General features: G+C 40.0%; 3 protein-coding genes across 4 annotated transcripts; 1 reads left to right on the top strand and 2 right to left on the bottom strand.

The window, feature by feature from the left end:
• Positions 1-8: 8 nt before the first annotated feature.
• LOC101484530 (winged helix repair factor 1) lies at positions 9-3,055 on the top strand. The gene is made up of 7 exons (XM_004558308.4): positions 9-156; positions 467-562; positions 650-792; positions 884-1,119; positions 1,433-1,530; positions 1,622-1,769; positions 2,585-3,055. The coding sequence occupies exons 2-7, from the start codon at positions 469-471 to the stop codon at positions 2,628-2,630; spliced, it is 765 nt and encodes a 254-aa protein (XP_004558365.1). The 5' UTR covers positions 9-156; positions 467-468; the 3' UTR covers positions 2,631-3,055.
• Positions 3,056-6,765: 3,710 nt separating this feature from the next.
• Positions 6,766-11,736, bottom strand: LOC105941067 (ras-related C3 botulinum toxin substrate 1-like). Its single transcript, XM_012921058.2, has 6 exons — positions 11,614-11,736; positions 10,288-10,359; positions 9,748-9,865; positions 9,411-9,473; positions 7,669-7,837; positions 6,766-7,563 (listed from the first exon to the last, which is right to left on the bottom strand). The coding sequence occupies exons 1-6, from the start codon at positions 11,646-11,648 to the stop codon at positions 7,433-7,435; spliced, it is 588 nt and encodes a 195-aa protein (XP_012776512.1). The 5' UTR covers positions 11,649-11,736; the 3' UTR covers positions 6,766-7,432.
• A 1,337-nt stretch (positions 11,737-13,073) lies between these two features.
• Positions 13,074-17,651, bottom strand: LOC101485378 (ras-related C3 botulinum toxin substrate 1). 2 transcript variants are annotated; one of them, XM_012921059.4, is made up of 7 exons: positions 17,178-17,651; positions 16,803-17,026; positions 15,900-15,971; positions 15,528-15,645; positions 14,972-15,034; positions 13,729-13,888; positions 13,074-13,621 (listed from the first exon to the last, which is right to left on the bottom strand). In XM_012921059.4, exons 2-7 carry the CDS (start codon positions 16,835-16,837, stop codon positions 13,491-13,493), a joined length of 579 nt encoding a protein of 192 aa, XP_012776513.1. In that variant the 5' UTR covers positions 16,838-17,026; positions 17,178-17,651; the 3' UTR covers positions 13,074-13,490. The 2 variants fall into 2 exon arrangements, with proteins under 2 accessions (XP_012776513.1, XP_076739261.1); XM_076883146.1 differs by having other exon boundaries at positions 16,803-17,651.
• Positions 17,652-19,113: the final 1,462 nt, after the last annotated feature.

The following is a 19,113-nucleotide window of genomic DNA, read 5'->3' as shown; positions in this document are numbered from 1 at the left end:
GTTAGCGGCGACACTTCCTCTAAAAACACTGTAAATATCCGTGAAAAGAAGAGTTGTAGCAGTTCCCTGTAGCTGTTGGGCTGGTTTGTGGCTCTGGCAGAGAATAAAGTGATGTAAAAGAAAAAAAAAAACATTATTATTGGGTTTATTCATCAGGTAAGGACGAAAATTATTTTCGAGTTCAAATAGCTGATAAACGAGCTAGCGTTAGCATGGCTAACGGTGTAGTGTTTTTAACCTAACAAAACTTGTTTTCTGAGCGTACCTTTATGGAAAATATGAGATTATGTCTTATAATTCATTCATCAGAAATTGGCAAAGGAGTGGATCTTGACTGTGGGGCATTATTCTTAATTAGTAGGAAATAATGATATGATTGACCATTTAAAGGTCTTTTAATAGGCTCTGCGTTGTGTAGCGAGAAAAGCAGCATCTTGGAGTGAACAGGTGCAAATTTCTCCTTCAGGTATGAGCAGGAAACGGGCTCTGATTTCAGACGCTTTCAATCTGAAGAAGAGAAGAAATGGCACAGAACAATTTGGAGCTACTGCTGCTGAAGATGGTGGGTGTGACTCCTAAAAAATCTACAATAACGTGATCAAAAAACTCTTCATTTGAAGTTCACACTGTCATTTCTTCACTTTAAAAGGACCAGCTGACATTAAATCCAGTCTGGAGTACCTCATGACCCTATTTCCCAGAAAGCTCTTCAATGATGCACTGCCTCAAATTGTGCTGAAGCACCAGCTCTACAGCTTACACAGTGACAAGACTTTGGTGGACAAGGAGGTGGTAAGGTGGATTTTAAGTGTTAGAAATGTATGTGTAATCATTTCTGCAGATTCAGATGTGAAATACAACTCGTTGCTGTCATCGGTAACAGAATAAGATGCGTGAACGAGGAGATCTGCTGATGTTCCAGCTCGGGTTCGACGCAGAAGCCTTTGGGCTGGTTTTTACTTCTGACTACAAGGCCAAAGTGCTGGCGGGAGAGGAGGGCAAAACCACAAGAGCCACCGTGGAGAGGTTCTTGGAGAAAGTGGTGTCCGCTTGCACAGATCTGAGCTTCACGAAAGACAAAATGCTGAAGGAGTTTCTCTTCACAGACTCTGAGATAACGTATGAAAGACACCCATATATTGCATGCGTTTATTATTTAGCTTTATCATTCCCAAACCTTCTATCTTGGACATAGTTTAACATTTAACTTCCTAGATAAATAAAAAGTAAAGCAACACTGCTGACAATGACTGAAAGAGTTTGACATTTATTTAAAGGGGTAGCAGAGAATAACATTTTCTGTGGCATTAAAGCTGTTTTTACCGATTTCCATAACTTTGTGCTTGGCATTATTGAATGAATGTGTAACCTCTGACTTGGCCATTCTGAAAGATAAAGATCAACTCAGAATCTGTTTTCTCCCCACACACAGGCAGCTGGTTAAGTCTGGGGTCCTGACTGTGAGGGATGCAGGCAGCTGGTGGCTTTCCATTCCCAACTCTGGCAAATTCACAAAGTACTTCATAAAAGGTTGGTGTTGAATCTCACTTGATTGAATCGTAACAGCGATTTCCTTTAGTTACGACACCCATTAATGTCTTTGTTCTCATTTTGCCGTTAGGCCGTAAAGCAGTGCTCAGCATGGTTAAGAAGTCCAAATACGGCGAAGTCTTAAAGGCAGAAATCGAGGAGCGGCGGACGAATTCACAAGTGAAATTCCATATGAAATACCACATTTATGACATTGTTGGCGCAGAGCTGGTAGAGAGGTAATACGACTGGATGCTTTTTACCTCCTTTCCTTACCTTTATCTTAGTAGGTCAGTTTAACCACCTGTTAAGGCATTAAATACAGCTGCTCTCAATCGTATTTCAGTAACTGGACTAAATTTAAGAAACTCCCAATCCGACCGTCTTTGATTTCTCTGAAAAAAGTCCAGGGAGACTAGACCTGTGTCTTTCAAAACTTTTTTAGGTCAAGTATCTGGTACTATGACTTCAGCAATGTGGAATTTCAAAATAATCTCACATTCAGTTGAGCGATAATTAGCTTAAAAATTTGCTAGTATAGCTTATACAGGCCAAATTTAAAGGGCTGTAGAAAAAACAATTCAAAGACAGGAGTTTAAGTTTATAACACTTTCATGTGTTAACCTCTTATAAATGGATCACCTCATATTACATTTAATGTGTAGTTTTATTATCACGAAACTACTCTAATCAGATGAAGTTCTTTGTGATGTACCAACAAATGGCATCATCTGACATTTCCAATTTCACTTTTCTAGAAAGATTTGGTGTTTGGTGGTAACAGATCCAAAATGTATGATGGTGTTCTGCCTTTCCCAAAGGTTTCCTTTTTCCCATTTGGTCTATTTACAGGATTATTAGTCTTTATGGTCACTAATGTGTGCGTGTTACTGTCAAACAGTTTTAACAACTCTTGATCTTTAAAATTACGTCTGTCTTGAAGTGTGGTTCCTTTTCTTTAACGTCCAAAACAATCTGACTTGTTTTCCGCCTAACTCGAGTCATGTTTTCGTCTGATCCCACTGATTTTAATGAATGCTTTCTTTCTTTCCAGCATACCGACAACTTCAGGGACCCTGTTGCGATCTGTGGATTCGTGAGGCTGACGTCAGGCGCTGACGGACGATGAGAAATTTATGAACGGAATGAAAAGTGTTTATAAAAAGACTGAATGGACTAATTTAAGTATTCAAGTGCAGATTCTGTGCCAAATGTGCTACTAATGACCTGTGATGACGAGACGTTGTCAAGTTTTGGTTTATCTTGTAATAAGATTTATTTAAATTTCTTTGCATCACATATGAGATTCCTTGTCTACATGGAGTTTACAACCTAATGGCAATCATTGCCTCTGTGCTGAGTGTTTTCAGGAAACAAAATGCTTTGTTACAAATAAATGAGATTTCCCAACATCCTGTTTGAAACTTGAAGGTCAGTTTTCCAAAACCAAATAATGTCCCGCCTGTCAAAGCTTGAAACTGTGTCACCTTTAAGTAAAACGGATTACATCATTTTTTGTTCGCTGCTTCTCTCATGTTGTCTCTTCTGTTTTTGTGCTCAGTCAGCATCACTTGTGTGCAGCATTCATCCTTTGCCCGTACTTAACTGTATTTCAAACCCTTAGAAGGGTCAAGCTCATTAATTGTTTTGAACAGGCCCCTTTTCCTGAGAGCTTCAGACAGGATTTTTCATGTCCCACTAATAATTCCCAGGAATTGTTTTTCACTCATCTCGTCCAAAACCTCACAGTGTATGTATGGAATACAAGTGCAGGACTGAGCTTGAGATTAGAAGTTCTATTTTTAAGCTAAAAGTTGTTTTTTTCCTTCTAGGTTTTCCCCAACGTGACTGCTCCACTCTGTGTGCGTGTGTGCAGATTTGATCTTTTGACTACATTGATGTCATAGATATTATAGTTACATTGAGTCCACTTTATTTGGAAACTTCCTTGTAACCTTTTGTAAACAGTTTGGAAGTGTTTGTTAAAAGAATAACTGAACAGTGAAAACTGGGGGTTAAATTACACTGTAAAATTGCACAAAATAGTTGTGATCATATTTTGTGGAGCTCTGCTCTACCAGCTGATTGCACCGCTATGTCTGTCAACCCATCCCCACAAGAAAATATCAAACACAAAGGGGACAGTGTCTGACTCCAGTGAGCCACAAATGCACCAGAGGCTTTCCCCAACACAGTCCTCATTTATAGTTCTACAAAACTCCCACTGACAGGTGGATTCTCCTGTTTCAGTGCAGCTAGCCAACAATGGATAAAACCAGTTGTTGCTGTCATATGCAGTACAAGGGTAACTCCCTAGATTGCTTTTGTAGTTTTAGTATCCTTCTTTTCTTCAGAGTTATCAGTTCTGTGACTAGTTACACTCAACAAAAATATAAACGCAACACCTTTGTTACTGCTCCCATTCCCCATGGGATGGACGTAGAGACCTAAAATTCATCCCAGATACACAATATAACCATCCCTCCCAAACAGTGGTCACAAATCAGTCCAAATGTGTGGTAGTGGGCACATCTGCTATATTGAGATAATCCATCCCACCTCACAGGTGTGCCACATCATGATGCTGATCTGACATCATGAGTAGTGCACAGGTGTACCTCAGACTGCCCACAACAAAAGGCCACCCTGGAATGTGCAGTTTTGTCTCACAGCAAAATGCCACAGATGCCACAAGCAATGAGGGAGCGTGCAATTGGCATGCTGACAGCAGGAATGTCAACCAGATCTGTCGCCCGTGCATTGAATGTTCATTTCTCAACCATAAGCCGTCACCACAGGCGTTTCAGAGAATATGGCAGCACATCCAACCGGCCTCACAACCGCAGACCTCGTGTAACCACACCAGCCCAGGACCTCCACATCCAGCAGGTTCACCTCCAAGATCGTCTGAGACCAGCCACCCAGACAGCTGCTGGAACAATTGGTTTGCACAACCAAACAATTTCTGCACAAACTGTCAGAAACCGTCTCAGGGACGCTCAACTGCATGCCCGTCGTCCTCATCGGGGTCTTGACCTGACTCCAGCTCGTCGCCGTAACAGACTTGTGTGGGCAAATGCTCACATTCGATGGCGTCTGGCACGTTGGAGAGGTGTGCGCTTCACGGATGAATCATGGTTCACATTGTTCAGGGCAGATGGCAGCTGAGAATGTCCCAGTTCTTGCATGGCCAGCATACTCACCGGACATGTCACCCATTGAGCATGTTTGGGATGTGCTTGACCGGCGTATACGACAGCGTGTACCAGTTCCCACGAATATCCAACAACCTCGCACAGCCATTGAAGTGGAGTGGACCAACATTCCACAGGCCACAATTGACAATCTGATAGACTCCATGCGACGATGTGTTGCACTGCATCAGGCAAATGGTGGTCACACCAGATACTGACCGGTTCTGGGTCCCCAGACCCCCAATAGCGCAAAAAACTGCACATTCCAGGGTGGCCTTTTGTTGTGGGCAGTCTGAGGTACACCTGTGCACTACTCATGATGTCAGATCAGCATCCTGATGTGGCACACCTGTGAGGTGGGATGGATTATCTCAATATAGCAGATGTGCCCACTACCACACATTTGGACTGATTTGTGACCACTGTTTGGGAGGGATGGTTATATTGTGTATCTGGAATGAATTTTAGGTCTCTACGTCCATCCCATGGGGAATGGGAGCAGTAACAAAGGTGTTGCGTTTATATTTTTGTTGAGTGTAGATAAAACGATGTCTGTTAGCACCAACCAAGCCTATTCTATACTTGGACAAGTTGGCATAAAACATGCTCTAAAAAACAAAACTTAAATATAATTTTACAGAAAGTGTCAAGACTTTGAGTTTCTTTTAAGAGTGGGGCTCAATACATTTAGTGCTCCACTTTCATTCTCAACTGTAACAGTTACAAATTGGTGACGAGCCCTTACCTTAACCCGAATCTAACTCAAACTTTAACCCTCAAAAAAACATTAGGGTCAGTCAAAAGGTTTACAAAATTTCTTTATATCTCTGATGGTCAAAAACTGATGATCACTGGCCCATCTACAGAGTAGAACTGCTTTAATTCTTCATTGCACAGATTCACCAAGGCACTGCAAACATTCCTCAGAGAATTTCAGCCATATTGATATGATACTTTCACACAGTTGCTGCAGATCCACGATGAGACTCTGTTACAGGAAAAACGATTCTATGTTTCTTTACCTTCTTTTAAATGTACAAAGATGCCCTTTGTCTATGGTTAGATTAGTTTAGAATTATCCTTTTAGACTTTCCCAGCAAAGACATATTGTTTTGGGACATATTGTTTTAGATTGTTTTATCTCTCACAGCTTTCTCCCAGCTCTCTGCTGACGAGACTAGCGCCACATATGGAGTTGTTTATTTTATCTGTTTATTATTTTCTTATCCTGTTCTCACTGTCTCTGTGATTTGTGCCTATAAAAATGCCAAGCCTCTGTTCATGGTCGTGAGTTGTTCTTTGCAGCTCACCCGTGCGCACGTTAAAGCATAAAAAGTAACCTTGTCTCATTGTGTCTTTATTTCTCCTGGGTTTTTTACAGAGTTTTCTCCCAACAGACTCTCATTCTACCACATTCCAAAAGTGCTCTACTCAACTGAGATCTGTGGAGGGCACTGAAGTGCAGTGAACTCACTGACATGTTTGAAAAACTACTTTGAGATGATTTGAGCTTTGTGACGAGGTGTGTTATCCTGCTGGAAGCAGTCGGAAGATGGGTATGCTGTGGTCATAAAGAAGTGGACTTGGTCAGCAACAATACTCAGGTAGACTGTGGTGTTGGTACTCGGGTGTGTGAAGAAAATTGCCCCCACACCACCAGCAGCATCAGGATCCATCCATCCATTTGATATGTACTGCTTATCTGGTTTCAGGTTGCAAGGGAAGAAGTTTAAGCAGAGTAATCTGGTTCAAACAAGTAACGTAAATCAGTTTTCTTGCTTATTCTGATTCTCCGGTTGAGCTTCAGGGAAGTCGTCTTGAGCTTATTTGTCTGTAAGGACTGTCTGGATAGATTTTGTGTTGATGAGCAGTTGAGTGTATATTAATGAAGATATTTCTGAGACAGTGTCATTAATTGATTTTTTCTAAAAGCATAATGCAAAATATATTTTTAAGTGTTATTCTTGTGGTTTAATATGTTGCCCAAAACGTACATCTAATCTTATTTTATTGCTCTAACTAATTACATCAGTGATCGGGAGAAAAATGTACATTTTTATTTACATTAAAATATGTTCGAATAATGGTGAATCTTTATTTTTTCAGTATGGTATAAATGAAAGATTCACAAGAATAAGTGAGTCAGCAACACTTCAGCCATTTTTGCCATTTTGGCTCAAAGGAAAACAAACAGAACCTGTTTTAGGGGAATTTCTTGGCTTTAAAAAACAAAACAAAAGAGCACAATAGCTTTTCTTCATAAAGCTAAGCGTATACAACATTCATTTCTCTCTGCTTCAGACTTCATTTACTTCATGGGAGTGAATTAACATGAACCATTAAGGCAAATAATTAATTACCAGTAAAGACGTTACTCCAAACTTCACAGGTGGTTAGTTCAAGTTCAAGCTCTTTGTTGACACGCCTGCTTCCATAGAGAGAAAGTGGCGTTTTTAACTTATAAATGCTTGATGTGGTTGAGCAGGAAACAGCAGCCGACTGTCAGCTGTGTTTTAAAGAGACAACAGATCAAAGAATTTCTTTTCGGCTAAAATACAGCATGTGTACAGTCTATTTGAAAACATTTCTACTACCAAAAATCAGTATACACTTTTAGGAAGCAATGTCTCCTAAAATTGACCTTACAACTGTATAACTGATGCACACATTGAAGGACAGAATCTGAAATACACTGTTTCAGTGAAGTCTTAGAGGAGAAGGCACTTCTTTGTCTTCTTGGTGATAGGTGGAGGGGACACGGCAATCCTGATGGCCTCATCAAACAGAGTTTTAACACCACGTTGAGTCAAAGCTGAGCACTCCAGGTACTTGACAGAACCTGAAGACAGGAAACAGAGAGCCAGATTCCAGGTTTATTACTGGAATCTGCCGTCTTCCGTGATGATTTAAAAGAAAAAGTATTAGAGATAACTGAAGCCATTACCAATCTCTTTGGACAGGGCCAGTCCATCAGGGTAGTTAATGGGAGAGATATTAGTCTTCTTCTCCTTCTTGTGCTTCTCTAAAGCGTCTTTGTCATCTCTCAGATCCATTTTGGTCCCCACGAGGATTATGGGAGTGTTCTGACAATGGTGTCTCACCTCATGAATCCACTGCAAAGAGACAATGTTTATGAGTTTAACTTCCCAGCTCGGCCTGCACCACCTTGAACACTTTATTTTATTGAAGCTGCAGCTACTTCCTATTTGCATTGTCATTCTTTTGATTTTTGGTGAATGAATCATGTGGAGCATTCCTAAATGGAGCTTGTATGTTCTCCCTGTGCTTTTGAGGGTTTCCTCCTACAACTCAAAGACATTTATGTTGGATTAAGTGGTGAATCTAATTTGGCTGTAGGTGTGGATGTGAGTTCGACTGGTTATTTGAAGGCTTTAACTCTAAATGTTACAAAATAATGCTTATTACCTGGCTACAAACATACAATGCCATACAGTTGATACATTATTTAAAAAATAAAAAACAAAAGAAGTTTCTTTTAAAGGGGGAAGACGGGAGTAAGACACCTTTGAAATCCAAAGCCAGAGCAATAGGTCAGCATTGGTACACATTAGATTATCTAAAATAACTGTGATAAAGCAATTGCCCCTAAACCTAATAACTGGTAGTGCCATCCTTGGCAGCAAGAACTGCAATCAAGCATTTGTAATAACTGCCAATGAGTACTTCACATCACTGTGGAGGAATTTTGACCCACTCTTCTCTGCCGAATTGTTTTCATTCAGCCCCACTGGAGGGTTTGCAAGCATGAAAGCCCTGTTTAAGGTTACCTAATCATCTCAGTCAGGTTGAAATCCAGACTTTGACTCCAAAATCTTAATTTTGTTTCTTTGAGCCATACAGAGGTGGACATGCTGGTGTTTTTTGGATCATCGCCCTTCTGTATAATCCAAGACCTCTTGAGTCTCAGGGCATGAACTGATGGCCAAAAATTCTTCAGGATTTTCTGGTAGAAAGCAGAATTCATGGTTCCATCAATTGCAACAAGTTGTTCAGGTCCTGAAGCAGCAAAGCAGCCCAGACCCTCATACTAGCACCACCATGTTTGACTGTTGGTATGATGGTGTTCTTATGAAATGCTGTGGGTCTTGGGGATCATCCAGATGCTTTTTGGCAAATGTGAGACGACCATTTGTGTTCTCAGCAGTGATTTCCACCTTGGAGATCCAGTCTGCTACTCCTGGCTGCTTGCAGTGGGCTGCTTAGTTGGCATATGTCACACTTCAGAGTACTCACACTTAGTAAAAAAAAACTTTTTTATTAAGAGAAAATATGCCTAACCTAATTTTGATGGCACATTTTAAAAGTAAAAAAATGCTAAATATTTTGTCACCCTTTTCCACTTTCTTGTCGTTTTCTGGTTTTATGAAAACTCACTACTTAATAGAAATTAACTGAGACATTATTCACTAATAAAATTAATTTGTAGTTGCGGTTTCTACTTTCCATCATGATAGAATCCTTTGGGACATATAGTTACATTTTTCCTTTGAATTTATGGTTAGGTCTTGATCCACAGCAGCTTGTGCTTGCTTTGCAGCACAGGCACAATATAAGTAAATGTCATGATATTGATATGACAGTACTGACACTGTCAGTACTTCATTAGTAAAACCTTAATAGGATGACATTGTGCAGCCACCTTTCCATAATATAGCGACTACTCACCTTATTACGGACATTTTCAAATGACGCAGGAGACACGAGGGAAAAGCAGATGAGAAAAATGTCCTGGTAAGACAAAGAAAGCAAAACAGTCAGAGCCTCAATTCTTTATATTTTGAAAATCAGTGAAAAAGCTGCCAATGTCCAACGGAAAACTTAAAGACCTTCAGAAAGCATGGAGAACTACTGCTGAAGACCACTTTTAAAAAAATCATAGGAACATCTTACTTCACTGGAAGTGAAATATAAAGAACTAAGGAGTGACTCAAATCTTTTGCACAGTAATGTAAGTGAAGTATAGCACAACATTGTGTAATCTTTCTTTTTGTGGTCGTTGTACCGTCTGTGGGTAGGAAAGGGGGCGGAGTCTGTCATAGTCTTCTTGTCCTGCTGTATCCCAAAGGTTCAGGCTCACCGGCTTCCCATCGAACAAAACATTGGCGGAGTAGTTGTCGAACCTGACAGAAGTGATGAAGCACAAATAAACCAAACCCTTCTGGCTTTATATAGACTGTCAAAATATAACTACTGAAAAAAACAACTGAAGTGGAAGTTGATATCTTATCTGCCTTATTGTAGACTTTTATGGCGTCTGCTCTCTTAAATTTCACTCACTGGGAAGCTTGTTTATCAATGACTTCATGCCACAGTTACAGTAACAGCTAAGATCAGAATGAGATAGGCTGAAGGGTTTCCTCATAACATCCTGTAACATGTATTTCTGGTCTAGTTACAGTCCACTGCTGTGATTGTAAGCTCCTCTGCAAGCCAAATTTTCATATGCACTGATTTTAAAGGAGGGTGGAGCCTGATCACTGTTTGCTAATCTTGCTTTAATAAATAAATAAATACTCACTGCACTGCAAAGTGAGATACTCACACTGTGGGGATGTACTCTCCAGGAAAGGCTTTGGTGGTGTAGTTGATGAGCAGACAGGTCTTACCTACTTCTCTGTAGGTGAGAAGAAGCTGGATTAGCATTTACTGAGAGAAGGCAAAAAAACAACAACAATGCTGTGTCTGAACTGATGGACAATCAACTTTGTTACACTGGACTCAGGTTGCCAAAACTATTTAGGCAGGCACACAGCCCCTCCCCTCACTGGCAGCTGAACATATGAACAGTAGCTGACATCCACATTACTGAACAACACTTATCACAACACGACAGTTATCAGAAGTATCTGGTACACATGTGAATGCTAGCTGTTTAACTATCAGTAAATGTTAGCATTAAAGTAGCAGCTATAGCTAATCATAACACAGTAACTTTAATGTGGGAGCAGATGTTATCAGTTGTGTTATACAGTTATTTTAATAAACAGTGTTAATATAACAACATAACACAGTTATAGTAATGTGCAAAAGTCCTGAGTAATCATTTCTTTATAGTTTGAAATGAATATGGGATGTAGCAACAGTTTACTGAAACATGCACAAATGTACAAGCCCAAAAGCCAATATTTGATGACCTGAACCTGTTGCGACTGATTTAAAGTCCAGTTCTTGTGTAAATTACTGACAGCCACCATGCGAAAAAGATTATGTCTGATGCGGCTTTGGCAAACAGTAACTGATCAGCTGAAGGGCCAGACCCATCTCCTTGCTGGATTTGTTTTTTCTGTCTTAAGGCCATGACTTTCAGATATTTTTCATCTGTTGTAGACAGTGTGGTTTTTTGCCTTTATTTGTTCTCCCCTTTTCCAGTTTCCCACCTGTCTCAGGATAAGAAAAATCTTTCTTTTCTGAATTGCCTTGAAAGCCAGATATGAAGAATATAAATAAAAACTTGTCACCAGAAGCATGGCAGCCAAAAAGTAGTGATGTTTTTTTGTCTTTCTTGCACTACAACAGAAAACTTTAGTAGTAGCATGACAATCCTAAATATCTAGCTAATGTAATGAAAATGGACTGACTCTTCACTGCCTCTGAGCACTCAAAGCCTTGTTCACTCATTCATACAAACACCTTTTTCTGTGCTTTCAGTGTAACATTTACACTCAGGTGGACACATCGGAGAGCAACTTGGATTTTATATCTGGCCTAAGGGCATTTGCACACAAACTGGAGCACCCGGGGTTAACCCAGCAACCTCCCAATCAGTCGGTGACCTGCTCTACCTGCTCTGAGCCACAGCCATCACATTTTACAGGTAAAAACTAGGTGTAAAAAATAAAATAAAGTTATATTGAGTAAGTGAACTCACCCGTCTCCGACGACGACACACTTAATGGTCTGCATTGCGCTGCAGCAACTGGAGGAATGCTGTCAGCCCAGGAGCTTATTTCTTATCATGCTTCTTTGCGTTTACCTTGAAAGTCGGATGCTGGCGCTGGGGCTGGGCGTGTCGTCAGTGTTACAGTCAAAGCTAGGAAAACAGGTTTTTTGCTCCATGGTAAGGTGGAGCCCTCCATCCATCCATATATATATATATATATATATATATATATATATATATATATATATATATATATATATATATATATATATATATATATATATATAACTCAATATCTTTAATCATTTTGCCCATTGAGATCTGATTTGTTTTTAAAGTGTTCCTTTATTTTTTATTTTTTTTAGCAGTTAATACAAATGTGTATGTGTGTAAACCAATACTCATATAATAATAGTTGTTGTTCTGATTTGGTGCCGTATAAATAAAATTGAATTGACTTGAATATAGTTTATGAATTTTACACTTAAAGACAGTACAGCGAGCAGCTAGACACAAATACTGACAGCTTACTTTAATTAATACATTTGACTAGTATAATCAAATGTTTAATCCCAACTCACCAAAAGCCCAGCAACCTAAAACTATAGGTGTCATTTTTTTATTTTATTTACACTACTATAAATTATGTTTGTTATCGAGACCTAGATATTTCGCTAGAGTCACGAAAAAAAAGGCGTGAAACAAACTAACATTAAGTGAACTCACCCGCCTCAGACAGCAACACTTTTAATGCTCTGCATTGCGCTGCAGGAGCTGCCATCCTCACCTGTCACCCCAATCCTCTCCACTTCCTCCTTCACTACATCCGTGGATCTTCTCTGTAGTCTTTCTCTTTTTTCCTGCCAGACAGCTCCATATTTGACATCCTTTGACTTCTTGGACTTTCCGAGTAGCAAATCTGACTTAAGGGGGAAATTCCTGTTGAAATTCCAACTCAGAGCTCCAGATATCTTCATAACTATAACTTGAGATAATATTATCTAGCATTTAACATGAGCTTACTCATAAATTATGAAGCACAACAGCAGCCACCACATCTGAGATATTTAAAAAAGCCAATATGAGTGGACGGGTCGATAGTGTGACAGGATTGAAACTTAAATGTGTTTTTCTACTCTAAATTCAACATTTTGCTGCTGTTTCATCAAACAGTAACCATGCCAGTGCAGACATACTCATCTCGCCCTCACACACACACACACACACACACACACACACACACACACACACACACATGCACGCACACATCACTCCTCATCCTCCTCCCTGCTCTGCTGTTTTGTTGTTGTCACGTGACTAAGCTGCCTCAAGCAGACACAAGCTCGCTGCAGTGCATGAGAAATGGAGATATTCTATGGCTAGTAGTGAAAATGATGTTTCATCAACACAAGCACACTTTCCAGGTAAGCACATTTAAATTCCAGGTCTTCAAGAATGTTTCAATTTTATTTGTCACATACACAGTTATAGAAGTATATCGTACAGTGAAGTGCTCAGACTGACTGTACAAGTAAAGAGGAAGACATAATAAAGATGAATTCAAATAACTTTTTGAATAATAGCTATCTAATATAAATAACTAGAAGGGCAACCACGGTCTAGGGGTGAGTACTGGGTAGCTGAGTAACTTGTGGGGTGGGGCAGCCAACAAGTGTTCCCATCAAGCAACCAAGTATTAGTGACAGTGTATTGGTATAACTGTTACATGGAAACATGGAAACTGTTATGGAAGGACAGAAATACATTGTTTTTGTCCATGTGTACTGGTGTTTTTCTTGTATTTCTTCAGCCACCCTCACCAGTAGCAGTCACGTTCCCCTGTAACAGTTCCAGTGAAGGAAGTCTTAGAGGACAGAGCATTTATTTGCCTTCTTTTTGATGGGTGAAGGGCACAGGACAGCCCGAACGACTTCATCAAACACAGTTTTAACGCCACGTTGCGTCAGGGCTGAGCACTCCAGGTACTGGACAGAACCTAAGGACGGGAAAAAGAAGGCAGCTGGTTTATTACTGGAATCTGCTGTCTTCCATGAATTATAATTAACCATTTAAAAAAGTATCAGAGATAACTGAAGCCATTACCAATCTCTTTGGACAGGGCCACTCCTTGAGAATAAGTAATTGGAGAGATTTTATTCTTCTTCAGCTTCTCCAGGGTGTCCTTGTCATCTCTCAGGTCCAGTTTGGTGCCTACGAGGATTATGGGAGTGTTGGGACAATGGTGTCTCACCTCATGGCACCACTACACAGAGATAACATTTACAATTTAGGGATATAATGTTTTAGATCGTTCAGTGTTATCTTGAACACTTTATTTTATCAGTGCTGCAACTAATTGCCATTTGCATGAGAAGCCTGCTAAAGATGCAAACCAAGAATCCCAGCTGTGCACAAAAACTAGAATAACCAGATTTTCCAATATTTCCAGTCTTTGTTATCCTAACTTCTGTAAAGATCTCTCAAAACTATCTCTGAAAATGTAATTCAGTAAACACTTTTTGATGGAACTGCAAATAAACAATGCACCATTTTGCCCCAAATCCTGATCCAGTAAAACTCTTGGCTATAAGGGGGAAACCTCTGTGCAGCCAAACACACCTAGAGTAGGGGTGTGACTTGTGCCATCAGCCAGTGACATTTGCCCACTTGGTGATATGAGTGACTTTTCTGTCTGCTGTTTGGATTGTGACTAATTGTCGGTTTCTTGTAAACCTAGTGGAAGTCCTTTTTTGGGGGGGTTAATTTTTATCTATTTGGTTCATTACTACGCTACAATAATTCAAAGAATAGGCAAAGTTTGACATCTTCAAGTTCAAAATTTATAGAAAACAAACAAAACTTGGTCTTGTTTGGTGTTGGTCTCTTACACCCTTTCCAATGGAAAGTGGTTATACCGCACATGGTGTTAAACTTAAGTGGGAAACAAGTGTGACACACTGACAAATGTGTCTAATATCAAGCTAAATAATATGTAGACCAGGTCCTCTGCCAGATCTCCCAACACACCCTCACACATTGGGTAAGAATTTGATGACAAATTCTTAAGCATAAGAATTTGCTTAAGTTTATCTTAAGATAAACATTTGTCAGCTGTCTCCACTTTCCTGTGTTCCTTTCATTTTATGACAAGTTGGAATCTGTACTATAATTACCTACACAACTTCCTGTTAGTTACAACTTTACTTTCCATCATATTAGGATCTTTCAGGAACTGTAGCTGCATTTTTTCAATGAGCTTATTGATTAGTTTTCCATCTACAATTGCTTGTGCCTGTTTGGCAGCACAGGCATGAAATGAATGAACAACATGATGTCGACTACTCACCTTATGACGAACGTTTTCATACGAGGCAGGCATCACGAGTGAAAAGCAGATGAGAAACACATTCTGGTAAGACAGAAATACCGAAGTAATCACTGCCTGTAACAACCACTTCCTGTTAAGAAGGGTTTTTGAGTTTTATGCCAAATCTTTAGCTAATAGCTCTTTGGAAATCACCTTGTTTGTGCAGAAATACTTTTTTAAATGTCTGTTAAATTGTTACGTTTGAGATTTTTAGTCAATTCAACTAAAGAAATGGGAATAAATAATGTTTTTGCAACAGGTTTATAGTAACAAAGTGCTGGAAAACACAATTAAAAATCTGTCGACATAACAGTGGTTCATCCCTCAGCTTAAGTTCGTTTTTATACATGATTTTTAAATGGGTTAATTAAATAAGTAAATAAACACTGTAGAACTATTGCTCAAGAAGACTTAGAAGTGAGATATCAGGAAATGAGGGGAGACTTTTGCACAATAATGTAAGTGAACTATAGCACAACATTGAGTGATTGCTGACAATCAGAACGTAATCATGTTTTTGTTGTGGTTGTTGTACCGTCTCTGGGTAGGAAAGGGGGCGGAGTCTGTCGTAGTCTTCTTGTCCTGCTGTATCCCAAAGGCCCAGGTTCACTGACTTCCCATCCACCATAACATTGGTGGAGTAGTTGTCGAACCTGATAGAAAATGAAGTGCGTAGAAGCTAAACCTTCAGGCTTAATATAAACTGGTAAAACATTACCTCTACTAAAATAAAAAACAGGAGAACAAGGGAAATCGATTGATTTATTGTTTCATTATTCCACTCCTATGATTCTAAAATCCTCTGCAAGGCTAATTTTAATATAAAAAATTCAAACGATGTCAAGCGATGCCAAGCATGATTGTGTAAGGATTGTGCAGGAGGATGAAAAACCAATTACTGACTTACACAGAGGGGATTTCCTCTCCGGGAAAGGCATTGGTGGTGTAGCCGATGAGCAGACAGGTCTTACCCACTGCTCTGGAATGAAGAAGAGGCTGGATTAGCATTTATTGAAAGAAGGCAAAAAACTCACCAAAAGTTGTTACTGTTCATCTGGACGTAGCGTTTTCAGCGGGAGAAACGTTTCGTCACTCATCCAAGTGACTTTCAGTCTTTTATACGTTTTCCCCAAGCTTATAAACACTCTGTGAATGGCCACTGATCAATGATCATGTAGTTAGTTAGGATTATGTGTTAACTAATTATTTCCACAATAATTAGTTAAATAAAATAAATAAATAAATAAAACAAATAATTAACCACAATTCAGTGGGTTCCACACTGAACTTAGAGGAAAGAAAAGTATTGATCCTATTGCGCTAGTATCAGTCCAATACCAATAACAGAGTAGGTATCGATATTATCGATGTATGTCTTTCTAATCTTTCGCTGAGTGAAGTTAGCTCTTTCTTTTCTCCCTGTGAAATACAACAGCTGGACCTTTAACTAGCAACACACTTTGAGTCAAACTGCACATAAAAAGTTTGTGTGTTTGCTGATGTTTGCTGAGCTGATAGAAACGTTGCATTTGAAATGATCTGCTAAATAAGAAAAATATTACTCCCTTTATGCTCTCTCGTCTTCTGTAGGGCTAGTTAGATGCTGAAGTAACTAACGGACATTAAAAAGCAAAAAACTTCGGCTCCCGACTTCACCACTTCACACGGTTTTGCCTTATATTCATCTCATTTTATGCGACATTCCGTGGTGATTAATTGCCTTTAATGTGTCAGCATCGAGTTTGAAATTGCAGCATCGCTAACCACCTGTAAAATATCGATATTAACTACTTATATGAAATGAACTCACCCGTCTCCAACGACAACACACTTAATGGGTTGCATTGTGCTGTAGCAGCTGGAGAAATGCTGTTAGCCCGGGAGCCAGCCAACAACAGCTCATTCTCATCATGCTGCCTTGCTTTAACCTTGAAAGTTGGATGCTGGTGCTGCGCTGGGAATGTCGTCCGCGTTCCAGTGCTCGGAAAACAGGTTTTTTTTTGCACCATGGTGGAGGCCTCCGCCTATCAGGAGCTACGACAAAGCAAAGCATGTTTTTCGTTGTTGTTGCTGTTGTAACATATTCCTGGATAGAGCCCGCTCGATCATAAGTACACATCAGGTGGTACTAGAGACTTCAAGTATTACAGTTTTGTTATATACTGTTTGCACGCACTGTTGTCACCTCGAGTCACAAGTCGGGATTGGTGGGACTTCTCCCACTTTCTTCCTTCGTCTGTTTCCTTTAAAGGTCTCCATCTGTCCCCACACCTTGCATCCTCTCCTGTCACCCCAACCGTCTGCATGTCCTGCTTCGCTACATCTACGGATCTTCTCTGTGGTCTTCCTCTTTTCCTCCTGCCAGACAGCTCCATATTCAGCATCCTTTGACTTCTCGGACTTTCCAAGTGGAAAATCCGAATTTAAAGAGAATTCCAGTTGAAACTCCCTTTTGGAGGAGCTCCAGATAACGTCATAACTTTTAATGCGAGTTGACTCATAAACTTCCTGGATATATTCCCATATTTCACGGGCTGCTCCGGAAGTAGCAGCAGCAACCGCTTCTGAGGTTTAAAAAATTTGCCGCGCTTGTATTGTTTTTGTTTCAACTGTGTAACAGTGTTATTATTCCTCCGATAAGGCAAGTCTCTTAATGAACCTTTCGGGCTTTCGTCCTCAACCGTGATGTAGTTATTATTATTTTAACTTTATGTAATGAAGAACATGAAGGAAAAGTGCACCTAAAAGATTAACTCCACACTTACAGTCATATGCTCATACAAGATTTTATTGGCTTTTTTTTAAGTGAGGTAATTGAAAACGGATATTCCTGGTGTCAGATTAACAAAGTGAGTCAGTCTAACTTCTGTGTAAACAGGTTATGGCACATGAAAAGTGGAGGCAACAAAACTTCACAGATGGTTACTTCAAGCTCTTTGTTGACAGCAAGGTGACACGACTGCCTTCATAAAGACAAACTGAAGTTTGTTAGGTGCTAAATATGGTGGAGCTGAATGAACAGCAGCAGGCGGTCAGGTGTGTGTTAAACCTTTGAGATGACAGAGCAAAGGTTTTGAAGTTTTTTTACTTGTAAAAGCTTGAAATACACACACACATATAGTCAAAACTTTCAAAAAATTTTCAGAAGAATACAAACGATTCTTTGGTCAGTTCCAACTTAAAAAAGTGTGTACCTTTATTAAATAAAATCTCAACAAACTACATTGTATCTGGTATCATATACTTTCTTTTGCATATACAGGGAGTGCAGAATTATTAGGCAAATGAGTATTTTGTCCACATCATCCTCTTCATGCATGTTGTCTTACTCCAAGCTGTATAGGCTCGAAAGCCCACTACCAATTAAGCATATTAGGTGATGTATCTCTGTAATGAGAAGGGGAGTGGTCTAATGACATCAACACCCTATATCAGGTGTGCATAATTATTAGGCAACGTCCTTTCCTTTGGCAAAATGGGTCAAAAGAAGGACTTGACAGGCTCAGAAAAGTCAAAAATAGTGAGATATCTTGCAGAGGGATGCAGCAGTCTCAAAATTGCAAAGCTTCTGAAGCGTGATCATCGAACAATCAAGCGTTTCATTCAAAAAAGTCAACAGGGTCGCAAGAAGCGTGTGGAAAAACCAAGGTGCAAAATAACTGCCCATGAACTGAGAAAAGTCAAGCGTGCAGCTGCCAAGATGCCACTTGCCACCAGTTTGGCCATATTTCAGAGCTGCAACATCACTGGAGTGCCCAAAAGCACAAGGTGTGCAATACTCAGAGACATGGCCAAGGTAAGAAAGGCTGAAAGACGACCACCACTGAACAAGACACACAAGCTGAAACGTCAAGACTGGGCCAAGAAATATCTCGAGACTGGTTTTTCTAAGGTTTTATGGACTGATGACATGAGAGTGAGTCTTGATGGGCCAGATGGACGGGCCCGTGGCTGGATTGGTAAAGGGCAGAGAGCTCCAGTCCGACTCAGACGCCAGCAAGGTGGAGGTGGAGTACTGGTTTGGGCTGGTATCATCAAAGATGAGCTTGTGGGGCCTTTTCGGGTTGAGGTTGGTGTCAAGCTCAACTCCCAGTCCTACTGCCAGTTTCTGGAAGACACCT

The sequence above is a fragment of the Maylandia zebra genome, linkage group LG4 (genome assembly GCF_041146795.1).
Source record: "Maylandia zebra isolate NMK-2024a linkage group LG4, Mzebra_GT3a, whole genome shotgun sequence".
NCBI classification, from domain to species: domain Eukaryota; kingdom Metazoa; phylum Chordata; class Actinopteri; order Cichliformes; family Cichlidae; genus Maylandia; species Maylandia zebra.
The sequence above is the reverse complement of the archived record's forward strand: the minus strand, read 5'-3'. Positions and strand labels throughout refer to the sequence as shown.

Coding starts and splice junctions, on each gene's coding strand:
- LOC101484530 (XM_004558308.4), top strand. CDS start 469: ATGAGCAGGAAACGGGCTCTGATTTCAGACGCTTTCAATCTGAAGAAG. Junction 793..883: donor CTTTGGTGGACAAGGAGGTG/GTAAGGTGGATT, acceptor CATCGGTAACAG/AATAAGATGCGTGAACGAGG. Junction 1,120..1,432: donor TTCACAGACTCTGAGATAAC/GTATGAAAGACA, acceptor CCCCACACACAG/GCAGCTGGTTAAGTCTGGGG.
- LOC105941067 (XM_012921058.2), bottom strand. CDS start 11,648: ATGCAGACCATTAAGTGTGTCGTCGTCGGAGACGG. Junction 9,474..9,747: donor CCCTTTCCTACCCACAGACG/GTACAACGACCA, acceptor TTGTCTTACCAG/GACATTTTTCTCATCTGCTT. Junction 7,564..7,668: donor GGCCCTGTCCAAAGAGATTG/GTAATGGCTTCA, acceptor TCCTGTCTTCAG/GTTCTGTCAAGTACCTGGAG.
- LOC101485378 (XM_076883146.1), bottom strand. CDS start 16,837: ATGCAACCCATTAAGTGTGTTGTCGTTGGAGACGG. Junction 15,035..15,527: donor CCCTTTCCTACCCAGAGACG/GTACAACAACCA, acceptor CTGTCTTACCAG/AATGTGTTTCTCATCTGCTT. Junction 13,889..14,971: donor ATGAAAACGTTCGTCATAAG/GTGAGTAGTCGA, acceptor ATCTCTGTGTAG/TGGTGCCATGAGGTGAGACA.